The 13,440-nt window shown below is 50.2% G+C and overlaps 1 protein-coding gene across 1 annotated transcript in view; it reads left to right on the forward strand.

Annotated features, from left to right (window-relative positions):
• The window catches only part of Golm1 (golgi membrane protein 1), a 43,034-nt gene that overhangs the window by 18,539 nt on the left and 11,055 nt on the right, over positions 1 to 13,440 (forward strand). The window contains exons 4-5 of the mRNA XM_021179883.3: positions 9,361 to 9,415; positions 9,778 to 9,880. Coding sequence (XP_021035542.1) covers positions 9,361 to 9,415; positions 9,778 to 9,880 — 158 coding nt within the window. The remainder of the gene's footprint in view (positions 1 to 9,360; positions 9,416 to 9,777; positions 9,881 to 13,440) is intronic.

Below are 13,440 nucleotides of genomic sequence, written 5' to 3' on the forward strand. Positions count from 1 at the left end.
TCAGCCTTCACAAGGACACACCTCATCAGCAAACACAGTGATTTTCATCTCACCCTCCACGTCTCAGGCCCAGGCTCCAGTCCAGGCTCCAGCCTGTGCGGTGGCCACCTACTCAGGGGACTGTTCTGCATCTAATTCAGGTGAATGGACACAGGCACACACACCCTGGTTTCGGTCCCTGCATCTCAGGTTACTTTGAAGTGGTGGTTAGATCCCTGTAGAACATGCTTTGTGGGAGCGGCTTGTTTTTCCTATACCCATGTGGCCTGGAGTTCCCAAAGGCTTTGCTGACAGTCATCTGAGGACTCTGCCATGTGTCCATTAACCGCACTCGTCACCTGAGAGCTCACTTGGCTGCGACAGCAGAACTTCTTCATCTTTCCCACACACCTGCCTGACTTCCTTTCACTGGCCAGGTGTCAAGAGGAAGACTTTAGGCCCATGTCTGCTAGATCTGCCATAACTAATGACCACAGCGTAAACAGCTTAAACCCGTCTGCTAGGTCCGCTGTAACAAATGACCACAGAGTAAACAGCTTGAACCCAGAGAGTTCACCCTTTCCCATCTCTCCAGGCCAGCGGCTCTCATTCGTTAGTGGAATTTTTTCTTAAAAAATGTATTTATGTGTGTGTGTATGTGTCTCTGTGAATATAGTGCACACGTGTGTGCAGAGCCTCAGGAGTGCTTGGGGTGACCTCCTCTATTGCTGTCCTCTTCTTATACCTTAGAGGCAGGGTCTCTCCTATCTTGGACCTGTGATTTATCAGTTAGACTGAAGATCAATCAGCTGCCACAGTCCTCCTTTCTGTCTGTCACGTGGCTGTTGCTGCAGTACTCCTGTCTGTCACGTGGCTGTTGCCACAGCAAGTCCTCTCCACTGCTACCCATCTCTCCAGCCCCATGGTTTGGAGGTAGTCTGACCTGAAACTTAACTATGTGGCCCAGGCTGGTCCTAAACTCACAGCAATCCTCCTTCCTCAGATTCCCAAGTACCAAGATTGGCGGCAAAAGCCATGATTCCCAACTCCTTATTTTCCTTTAACAGGTGCATATATGGGTACATATAAAACAAATTTGTCTTTATTTGGTTTTATTCATTAATTTACTTATCTTTAGACTTGGGATGTGGTCCTCCAATCAGCCTCTGGAGTGTTAGAATTGTAGGTATGAGCCCGTACGCTGCTTAAAACACATTTCTAAAGGTTTGGAACTTGGGGGTTTTAATTATTGACAGAAGCCCATAAATATTCACTTGTGTGGCTCTGCATTGTCTCCTAAGGTTGGAGTTCATTCTATTATGTTTCTGTCAGAAGGCTGATTTGAGGTCTGGAGATGTCCTGCGGGTCCTGGGTCAGGACAGGGTATTTACTGTTTGGCCCACCTAGAAGAGGCAGGGAGATCCTTGGCTACTCAGTAGCACTGTTGGGACAAATGCAGATCTTCCTGCCCATGTTTGCTTGCCAAACCTTAGTCAGAAATAGCTTCCCTCAATGTCTGTGGCATCCTCTGCTTGGCTGGTTCCTGGCAGCTGTGTGTCTGCCTTGACTTTTATACTTTTTGTGTGAGTTAATTTGCCTTGTGGGGGCACAAAGAAAATCCTTAGAGTGCATTTCCTTTGTGATGGAAATAAAGTTCCCGGGACAGAAAGGACTGAACAGAAGATGTGAGGGGGATGGAGAAGAAGCTACAGAGGCTCTTCCTTGCTTTGTGTGCAAGAAGAGCTCCCAGATGAACAGCTGCCTGCTGGTGGAGCCTGGGTTTTATTCCAGCCATGCAAAATCAGGAGCAGTGGGGAGGTGGAAGGAAGGACTGGGCCTCTGGCTGGGTGATCCTCACTTACCCTAGGGTGCACTGAGGTGCCGTGAGCTTCCTGGTTTCTCCCCGAGTGACTCTATTCTTGGGCTGACTGAAAACTGTCTACTTGCCCCAGATAGGGAACCAGCAGAAACCCAAACAGATACCCCCCAAGTCTGTCGTGGTGAACAAGTGAGTTTTACTGGGGTTACTTAAAGGAGCAGGAAATGATCCAGACAGAGTTGCTTCTGTGGGGGGAAGCCACTAACCCACGTGGTTAGTGCATCTTACTAGGAATGACTGTGGACCGTGGAATTGAGCCTCCCAGACTTTGTATGCAAGAAGGAAGGCTGCAGAGTGTGGAGAAGGAGCTCAGGGTTCTACATCCAGATCAGCAGGCAGCAGGAAATGAACTGGTTTGAGCTTCGGAGACCTCAGAGCCCACCCTCTAGGGACACGCTTCCTTCAGCAAGGCCCCACCTCCTAACAGTGCCACTCCCCATGGCCAAGCATTCACACACACACACACACACACACACACACACACACACACACGAGTCTGTGGGGGCTGTACCTATCTAAAGGAGTGCAGGGTTCCACGTGACATGCTCAAAGTTCCCTTTACACTTCCTCACCTAATACCATAAAGTAAGCTTCTGACGGGAAGCGTGGAGGGAAAGCACACCAGCAGCCCTCTTCTTGATGTTATTTTCCCTTTGGTTTTGGCATGTTGATGTCTACAGTTACTCGGGGTTTAGAACCCCTGGTGGATCCATTGCCTTCCTCAGGCTGTGGCAGAGGGGACAGAGTGCTTATCTGGCTCATGGTTAAAGGCCAGTCCATCATGGCGGCTGTCACGTGGCCAGGCCTTGATGTTTCAGTTTACCCCGTGGAGACGCTTCCTCATAGACGTGCCCAGAGGTTTGTCTCTTAGGTGATTTCAGATCCTCTGCACTCGACAGGCAGGGTTAGCCGTCACAAGTGGGATCATTAGGAGTGTTGGTCATGGCCCTGGTAACTTGCCATGAAACTCTGACCTCCAGGCAGGGCGTGACCACTGCCATCTTGAAACTCATACCTGCTTAACATTGAGCTGACTCCTCCCATTGACTTATAGACAGATGCAAAGGCTCATTGGCTGCTCACAGGCAGTTTACGAGGCAGACACTGAATGCACGAGGGCCCTCCCTGAGGCTGTGTGAGTGGTTAGTTAACAGCTAACTGTGGAGGGTGGGGAGCCTCTTCTGTAGTGGTATACCTGCCTTAAGTTGTCCGTGCAAGGGCGCGTAGCCCTTATCCCTGATTCCTAAGTAACTCAGTTAAGCTCACTGGTTTACTACTCTAGACTTGGAATGAGTTAGTCTGCCACTGGTATTCTATCTGGGATGAACAGTTTTGGGCACATGTCCTTGGGGAACATTCACCAGCTTGTCTAATTAGCTCAGGTGCAGATCACTTGGGTGCAAGTGTCACCTCCTGCACAGGAAAGAAATATGGACAAGATTCCCGTTTGGGCACAATACAATGTGGCCACACCAGGGGCTCTGTGCAGGGATTCGTCAATCATCTGTGTCCTAGTTGTGAAATCCCTTGAGGCTGAAAATGTACGGCCACAGGCCTCCAGCCCACAGATGGCTTGTCTCCTGGATGGCCAAAGCTAGCCAGAAAGAGTTCAGAATTGTTGGTGCCAACATGCTCTCTTTCAGAGACAGAGCTGAGATTTCCTGTCTTAGCAGCTTCCTTGCTGGGGTGGTGGATGGAGCTGCGGTGCTAGAACTGACCCTCGGGCTCTACCCTCAGCACCAGAGCTATGGTCTTGACCAGTGTCTAGCAAGGGGATGTGGAGAGGAGCCAAGGAGGTGCTGGGTGTGCCACAGGAGTGTGCATTGTGTCAAGGGCAAGGACAGAGGAGGCTGTGGTTTGATTTCAGTTCACTTACAAGTGAGGCATCAGTGAGTGTTCTGGGGTCCTCCATGCCTGGCTTGCTTGGGGCCCCCTGGGAATTGTCTTTGACCCAAGTTACCTGTAGAGGCATGCAGTGGGCCAAGAGCCTGGGAGGCATTTGTGGCAGCTGATCCCCTGTTCTCTTTCTTCTGACAGGGCCTTAGAGGTCCCCAGGTGGACCAGGAAAGCCCAGGCAGGTTCACCGAGATGGTAGCTTCTTGGTTGCAGAGGACGTTGCAAGGAGAAACATCAGGAGGGCACCAGGGCAGGTACATAAACAGGACCAGTAAGGGAAAGGGGCAGCCCCTTATAAAACACCAAGAGTATGGAACTATTACTTTCTCTTTCTCTGAGGCCTAGTCTCTTTCTGAGTCATTCAACTCTTCTCCCAGGGAATGGACTTTGCAACCCCCAGAAAACTGCCATCATCACATTGCCCGCCCTCCCTCCCCCCTCCCCCCCCTCCTATCACCAGCACCTGCACAGTCCCTTTTCTGGAGATTCTTGCTTTCCCAGCAGCCAGTTTGGCTTATGGCTCACTTTCCACGGGGTTCCCCCTTACCTTGGGGATGGGGGCTCCTTGCAGCCCTTAGTCTGCTGAAAAGATCCTAGGGTGCATGAAGAGTGCCCTGGCCCTCCGCTGAGCTGGGCCTTCCTGCTCAGCCTAGCTGTGAAGGTGGAAGGGTATTGCTCTCCTCCATCAAAGGTTCAGGATGCTCTGGCCGGAGCTGCTTTGGTTGGGTGGCCAGCCCGTATGCACCAGGCGTTTCCTCCACAGATGGTGTCGAGCTTCAGCCGTTTCCCTCTGCCCTTGACTCGTTGGAGGAAGTGCTCAGCCACCGAGCCACAGCTCAAATGCCGAGTGCCTTTATTTGCTGCCTGAAGCTGGAGCGTAGATCGATTATTGCCGTGCCCCTCGGTGCTTGTTCACTTGGACATCTCATGCACACCTGTGCAGGGCCACTGCAGGAAGGAGGTCCTGGAGAGGGCCACCTGTCAGAGGATCACCGTGCTTTTCCAGTTGTCTGTCTCCCCACCTCTCAGCAGAGCCAGAGTTCAGCACCTTGGTGTTTAGAACAGTAGCTGGATAGAGGTAAAGGGGTGGTGTGGTCATGAAGGCCAGAGTTTTAAGTTTAAGGAGCATGTGGGGAGGGTAGATTTGTAGGCAGTGCTGGTTCAGGCCAACACTCCCCCTGAGGAACCTCTTTGGCTGCAGCTGTGGAGGAGGGGCAGGCCTTCCCTGCTCGTGGTTTGACTGTGGCCTGTCTCCACAGGCTCCTGCCCTGTGGGATTGGCCCCAGCTGGCATGCTATTTTGGTTGTACAGACAGGTCACTGGGGGCATCTGTAACGCTGTTTCCAACGGAACCACTCCCTCCTAGAGGGGAAAGGAATGCTCAACCCTGAGGACTAAGCAAGGACGCTCAGAACTCAGGCTTCCAAGGCTACACCACAAGAAGGAATTGTGACGGGATCTTTAATGGAGCTGCCTGCAAGGTGAGCAGGGAGCTCCAGGAATGCTGCTTTCCTGATGCTGAGGTGGCGTCTACTGACACAAGGGTCTCTGTTAGCCATGCTTCTGTAGTAGCCCCTCACCCATGTCGCTATCACCCCTCCCCCCCAGTAAAAGTGAGTAGGTTGCCAAACTAGGCTTGTGTTGTTGTTAGAGGTGAACAGCTTGTTCTTGTCATGTGACAAGGCAGGTCCTCAGGACCACCTAGTCCCTGCCTCCTCCTTGTGTCTGTTCTGGTCACCATGCGTGAATTGCTCCTCCATGCTCCTTACCATAATTAACTGGCAGCAACTTCTGAAACCTGATCCAGGGTCACAGTGACAGAAAGCACTACACAATTCATCATGAAAGATGACTCTCCTCTCAGGAGAGACAGGCTGATGAGACAGAAGCACACTGAGGACATTGGAAGCAAAGCCGGGGAACCCAGGTGAACTGCAGAGGCTTGATTCCAGGTTTCCTGGGAAACCTTATGTGTTGTGACTCTCGATTGTAGCAGGAGGCTACATCAAGCATTGACCTGTTTACGGTCTACTTTGTTAAATAACTGCTAGGATATTGGCTCCCTGTGAGATCACTAGAGGCCTCTAGAGGCTTCAGACAGCATTCCTTCCTTAAGTGACAGGCAGCAACAATGTTGCTTTATAGGCACAGCCGCCACTGTCACACTGAAAAAACCCAGCAACCTCTTTGTGGAAACAGTTCAGCATTGCTCGCCTTTCTGCCAGTTTGCTTAATCACAGAGTTTTTTCAGCACTGACCAGCTGTCCCATGACAGCATTCTTGTTTCTATGGGAACATGCTTTCAGTGACTGACCCTCTTTGGTTTTGAGGGGCTGTGGAGGTGAAGTGTTTGGGGGTGAGTGTGAATCCAGCGGGATGCGGTCCCTCAGAGTCAGGTCTACTCTTTGCGGTTCAACTTCCTGCTCTCCCTCCCTCAGGCTCTGTGCTGTCCCAGGCCATGAGCGTCTGTTAAGGTCTTAAGCTGTCTGTGTCTGGGTGAGGTGATCCCTACCCACGGCTGACCTCTGTGCACATGGTACACATTCATATGTGTAGGCAAGCCACCTATAAAACATAGATACATTTTAATATATCAGACAATGCTGTTGTCATGATTATTTATAATACTGTCACAGCAGCTGCCACACTCTGGGGAAACACTCACTCCCCATCCCTCCGGCCAGCCCCAGGACTTACTGGTGAACTTGTGTGTCTATGATTTGTTCCTGGTGGATCTGTGCAGTGTCCTTTGGTATCTGCCCCTCTTCTCTGAGCCTCGAGCTTCAAGGCCCTCCACCTTGCTGCTGTTTGAAAGCTATGAAACACAGCTGGTTTTCCAACAATCTAATGCAGACATAACTTGTCTTCAGACCAGAATGGCTGGGATAAATTTGTATTCGGGATAAGTAACAGTTTAATTTCCAGTTCATTCAGATGACACTGCACCACCCTAAAGTTAATCAAAATCAAAATATGAGGAAAAACTGATTTTTAAGAGTAGAATCTATTATGTTATTTGAAAATAATTGTGGGGTGAATATAGCCAAGCACAATAAATGGTTGTATAAAAAACGTCACAACGAGCCGGGCGTGGTGGCGCACGCCTTTAATCCCAGCACTCGGGAGGCAGAGGCAGGTGGATTTCTGAGTTCGAGGCCAGCCTGGTCTACAAAGTGAGTTCCAGGACAGCCAGGGCTACACAGAGAAACCCTGTCTCAAAAAAAAAAAAAAGTCACAATGAAGCTGACTGACCTACATGTCCTACATACTAGTATGATAATATAAAGAATGAATTTAAAAAATTGTTGGATGCAGTTTCTTCCCTTCCTTATAAATACACTGCCCCCTCCTCCAACAAACCAACAAAGCTAGGAAGCGTTTTCAGTCCTGACCACAATTCAACATTTTCTATAAGTTCGAAATTATATGCAGAAACCTCCGTGGCATTTTCTGGCTCCCTCTTCGTGTTCTTAGGGAAGGTGAGAAGACATGTTTGGCAGAATAAAAGTCGTGTGAAAGCAGAATTGCCTTCGAAGTCCTCAGGCTGCTGCGGTTCCCGGGCCATCAGAGGGCTCGTGGCAGCTGAGGGTGAGCTCAGCGCTCAGCGAGGGACATCAGTTCCCCTTGCTTGTAGTGGGCCTCTTTGTCATGGACACTTGACACTTACCCTGTGCCTATCCCCTTTCCCCAGCCCTCCCCGGACTCTTGAGGTTTCTCTTGTGAGTGGAGTCCAGTCAACATTTTCCCTTTGTGACTAGCCTGCCATTTTACTGTCCCCGCTCGCCTCCCACTGCCCCCAGGTCTTTGAGGTTCATCTGTGTCATAAATTCATGGGTTGGGACTTTTTTAAAGGCTATGTAATGCGCCATATGTCTGTACTGATGGGCTCTGAGGTCAGCTCTTGGCTGAGGGACTCACCACAGTGAACATGGATGGGCAGATAAAGCCTGAGGAGTCTTTCTTTTGCATGTATATTCAGAGAGAGAGATTGTAGGATTCTGAGACAGATTCATCTGTGCAGTCTAGGGAATGCTTGCCCTTTTTTTTTTTTGGGTCTCCTTTTGCCCAGGGTAGCAGGAATTTTGAGCTGGGCAAATCCTATTATTAAAGGGGGGCTTCTTACCCCTCATTCTCCTCCCTTTCCACATCCATGTAAAAGAAACACTTCTCTAAAAAAGCCTCTTCCTGCTAGAGGACTTTTACCATTTTGGGGGCTTCCGCCATTGTCCAAATTACTCCTACAGCAAGCACTGAGCTCTGTCGCATTTCATCTCTCAGCACAGGTTCCTGCGTTGCTCAGGAGGCTGTAGGTCTTGTGACCTTTCCTTTGCTCAGGCCTCAGGGACTGTAGAAGCTGTGTCAGAGGGGGTTCCAGAGGAAGGGGACAGAGGGAGGCGCTGGCAGTTTTGCCAATGGAGAATGGATGAGAATGTCTATTTTGAGCAGTGTGTTGGTTAGTAGAATATTCCTCCATTGGAGATGAGGCAGTAAGAAACCTCCATGCTGCCACCAAGAATATTCATCTCTGTGTGTTAGTAAGTAGCCCCTGCCAGTGTTGCTCTGAGGTTTAGTGTTTGTCTTCTTTCTCTCATGTGTTTGCCCGTCAAGCACCGGGCCCTCCGTGAAGGCAGAACCATTAAATGTGAGAGACGGCTGGTCAGGGACTTTGCCTCATGGGGCTATGGAAGCTGGGGTGGGTGCAGATTTCCTGTGAACTGGAGATCCTAGGATCCAGGGGTTTTAGTTCACTTCCATATGGCAGGCAGCTCCAGCACCAGGGAAGACAGGATTAAATTCTGAACTGTTCACGAAGCTCTAGACTGAGCTGTGACTCAGGAGCATGGCCCATGTCCCCTATGGTTTCCACAGCATCAAACTCCCTGGATGATACCCTCAAAGTGGGTGGGTCTTACTCTCAGGATACAGATCCTGCCAGGATGCAGGATAAATATTCAGAAGCACGTTAGCGTGTCTCTCGGGACTCCTTAATCCTGTCACACCAATGCCTAATGTTAAGAATCTCAGGTGACGCTCATAAAACGTGGCTTGTTCAGGTTCCTAGCCACTTGCAGGGCAGCCGCTGAGTGCCTGCTCTCTGGAGTGTGTCTGGTATGGTAGGTAGCACTTGTCGGTTTCTTCTTCTTTAGCCTTTTGCTATTGAACCACTGGAACAAGCTGCCCCTTAGGCCCAGGTGCCTGTCTCTTGCCAAGGGATGAAGGCTTGTCCAGCTCCTAATGCTATTACAAAGGGCAAGTGATTCGCTGCAGGCACAAAGTAGCCGTGATTGTCAGACCTAGAGTCCTCATTGTGTGCTAGCTACCTCTTCCCTACTTCATGTCGGACGGGCACAGGGACCGTGGCAGGAGCTTGCTGCTGAGTGAGTCTGTGGCTTAGAAGAGGAAGAAGCTACATCTGGCAGGGAAGGGTGTCTGGGAACTGGGATTGTCCTTCCAGGATACGGATGGAGAGTACAGGGGATCGGAGCGTGGCTCCCATACCTGGCAGCCCTGCTGCTGCCTAGGTGCCCATCCCCTCCGCTGACACGCGTCCTGAAGGCTGAGTTGCCCAGCTGAGATGTCTGATTCCAAGTTTGTCTTCCTTGCAGGCGGTTTTAGTGAATAACATCACCACAGGCGAGAAGCTCATTCGAGACCTGCAAGGTAAGCGACCCCCCACCCCCCCTCCTCTCCAGCCCAACAGCTGCCTCAAGGGAGAGCCAGCCTGGCCGGACTCCCACAAGGGCCTCAGGTGGCTCTGTCATGGTCATCTTGTGTTAGAAGTTATTGAGCCATCGTTAATGTATTCTTTACCCACCTGTAATATAAAATATTACTGTGTACACTGCGAGTTATGATGGACATAGTTTATGGATCTTTAAGAATTGCTGGGATGGGCCGGGCATGGTGGCACATGCCTTTAATCCCAGCACTTGAGAGGCAGAGGCAGGCGGATTTCTGAGTTCAAGGCCAGTGACATGATCGTCACACAGAGACCAGTGAGGTGACTTGTCCTTTTGGCTTAGACCAGTTGAAGGCACTGCAGAGGAGTTACAGCAGCCTGCAGCAGGATATCTTCCAATTCCAGAAGAACCAGTCCAGCCTGGAGAAGAAGTTCTCCTATGACCTGTGAGTGGGGCCCGCGGGGAGGTGGCTGACACCTTGTCACGTGGAGCATGTGAGGAGGGACTCCGGTCCTTTAGAAACCAGTGTCCTATTTGATTGCACCTTATATAAGTATAAGCCAGCAGGGCTCATTATACAGAGTAAGTAGTAAAGGTACATTTGTGTACATGCATGCATATGTTCACATGGAAACACAAGCGTGCGTGTGTGCGCGCACACACACACACACACACACACACACACAAGCAGGCCTCAGCAGGGCCTGGATTGTCACTATACCATAACATTTATGTATCATAAACTAAAGCACAGTTGTACCGCTTTGGCAATCTGAACACTTTAAAAATGTCAGGTGTGAACTGGAGGCGTGGCTCAGTGGTTGAGAGCACTGGCTGCTCTAGCAGAGTACCCGGGTTCAGTTCTCAGCACCCACGTGGTAGCTAACGAACGTTGGTAACTCCATTTCCAAGTGACCTGATACCCTCTTCAGACCTCTGTGGGCTCCCGCACACACATGGTGCGAGTGCGTACACTCAGGTGTATATACACACACACACACACACACACACACGTAAAAATAAGTATTTTTCTCAATGTCAAGCATGAGCCAAATAAATGCCTAGAACACTGTGGCGAGATATTGATAGACTCTTGCTGGGTGGTGGTGTGGTGGCCTTGAGAATTTTCCACATTTTACAGTGAGAGTGGAGGAGTTTGTTCGGACACTGAAGCTTTAAAGGGTAGGCCATGCCCAGCGGGAAGACAGCAGAGGACAGATAGCAGGGAGGAGTCTGTTTAGTTTTCCACCAGTTTAGAGGACAGTGATCCAGGGAAGCTTATGGAAGGAATCACAGCCCAGCCCTGGAGCCACTGCCCTTTCCCACATTGACTTCTAGTCCATGCTTGTCTGCAGGACTGCCGTCACTTGCTTGTTTGTATTTTCTCACGTATTTACCTCATACATACCCAGTTCGTATAGCCACGAGGTGTTTCATCATTTAAAAGGTACTTGGGCTTTTATCCTTCTACAAGACAGCATGGGTTTAGCTTGTCACTAGATGTACATTGCTAAATTCCTTGATTTCTTCAGTTTGATTTTGCAATGGGTCTCCCTGGGTAGCTCAGCCTGGCTGGAACTCATCATCTTTCCCCTACCCAAGTGCTGGGATCACTATACAGTACTTTCTAACGGCTTCCTAAAAGTTAAGCTGGCTGTGCAGTCCCCATCGCCTGGGAATAGTTGCCTCATGCATACCAGCCTCACAGCATCCCCATGATCTTCTGAAATACCAGCGACTTGCCTTATTTCTTCCTGGCTACTTCAAACCCCAACACTACAGAAAGCGTGACTTCTGGAGTGCATTCATGTGTTGCGCAGTAGCTGGGTGTCGCTGAGCACTGCACCAGTGGGCAGGGGCTCTGTATGAACACTGGGGTGGCTGCAGTCTCACTTGTCCTGGCTTTTCTCTGGGCCAAGACGTAGTCGTGTATTGCATGCATGACCATTGCTTTTGTGACTATAACTGCAGATGGCATGAGCAGACATTCAGCATCAGGAGACATGATTGATTGGACTATGAAACTGTGCTCACCTCGTGCCTGTCCCTTCAGAGACTGGGCAGTATCTAGAGATGGTTTACTCAGACTTGAGGGAGAGTGCTACTGGAATCCGGTGAATAGAGACTAAGGCACTGTCAAATATTCACACTGCCAAGGCAGCTTCCCACAACCAATTTGTGTCTAGCCCCAAACATTTACAGTGAGCCTCGGAAACTGAGCTAGTGAGGTCGAAATATTACATACAGATCGGTGTCAAATGCCGTAGTCTTACAGCCTCCAAAAGCCCCTTGCAGCCGCACTTCCCCCAGTTCAGTAGCCTCACTTGGTGTTGACAAATCGGAAGTCTGCCATGGGCCAAGGGAGATGCCTGTGTTTGAGCACAGGCAGTGGCTGTGGTGCTGCCCTGGGTTGTGTTGCATTTTGAAATCGGTCTTCCTGTGTAGCCCAAACTAGCCTCAAGTTTGTATAGCTCAGACTAGCTGGAAACTTGTGATCTTTCTCCCACCCAAGTGCTCAGATCACTTACCGTACTTCCTAATGGCTTCCTTGGAGACACTTGTTTCTAAGACATGAGCAGCTTCGGTAGTAGGTCTTTCTGGCTAACAGTGTCTGCCTCACAGGTTGTGCTTAAGGTCCCTTCTGCAGATGCAGGAAGCTCTCAGAGGTAATGGCCAGAGACTCATGGAAGCTAGGGATAGCTGTCCTTAAATGTCTGTGATCTAGAGACAAGATGTAAGCATGTTGTTAGCAAATTTGTAACGTGCATAAAACGTTGCTCCCCTCCAGGCATGCATGCCTGCACAGACCTCTGTCAGTCTCCAGGAATGCTGAGGTAGCCACAAGTGGAGGCAAAGGCTTTCTCCCTTCCACTCGCACAAGTTAGTGTCTTTCTGGGAATCAGCAGGCATCCCACGTGGCTATTCTTCCTGGCACACACAACTGAGTGATTACTGCACTCATCAACGCAGCCTTCCTTGCTTTTTTGATCTCTGAGCACTCTGGCTCATCTTCACACTATGAGGGAGCAGCTGGCAAATGCCGGGGTAGGAATGTTGCAGTGATAGCCCTGGTCCTGTGTGACACCGTCACTGTGGCCAAAATCTGCACTATCCTGAGTGCCATTCATGGCCTAGGGTTGTGCATCACTAGAGTTTAGCCAGTTAATCTCTGAGGACCTGCTTTGGGCACAGACATGAAAGAGCCAGCCCGGGATCTCCCAGGAGTTAGCGCTGACCTAGTGTACATTGTCTCAGGATCTAGGCCTTCCTTACGCTGAGCAGTCTGTTCATTTCCCCTGCTGCTTTTGAGATGGAATGTGGGGGTGCGGGCAGCTACTGCTGCATTCCTGAGAGGTGCAGTGAGGTCCTCCCTGCTTACTTCTGCAGAATCAAAAGCAAGTGAAGGTGGAAATTCCTCTTCCTGGGCATAAAGGTTCAGGAGTAGAGCATGGCCTGCGGTTAGTTCCTCAGATAGCTAAGTTTCTTCACTCGCCGAGTCCTAGCCCCTTTATGTTCGTCTACCACCTGTGGCTTTGACTGACCCTGGCAAGTTTTGCAGTGACTTTTTTTTTGCTTATTCCTTATCTGTCCAAGTTTCCCGCTATCACACGATTGCCTTCTGTGTGTGGGATGTCATGATCCAATGATGCTTTGCACTGCCAGAGGAGATGCTCCAAGTTATGGACTGAGGCTCCCGAGTGCTTCTAACTCAGGCAGGCTTCCCAGTGTGGCCCCTGCAGTCTTCTGGAAACTTGAGTCTGTCAGCTCTAGCTACAGCAGGCAACAGAGCACCTCTTAGAGGTCCCATTTTCTAAGCAAGTGGTTCCAGCTCTGCCTCTGCCCTTTGATGGAATGTTCTCACATTCCAGGTGGAAGGCAGTGCAAGCCTGCAGTACACACCTCAGTTGAAAGTCTTTGACAGCTAGCTGTCCTCTAGTCAGGCTTGATGCTGTCCAGAGTTCATTCTCATGCCACAGGTTGAAGGACTAAGAGTTCCTAGGACTG

This window comes from Mus caroli, unplaced genomic scaffold (genome assembly GCF_978045245.1).
Source record: "Mus caroli unplaced genomic scaffold, Mus_caroli_1 scaffold_15, whole genome shotgun sequence".
Lineage (NCBI taxonomy): Eukaryota > Metazoa > Chordata > Mammalia > Rodentia > Muridae > Mus > Mus caroli.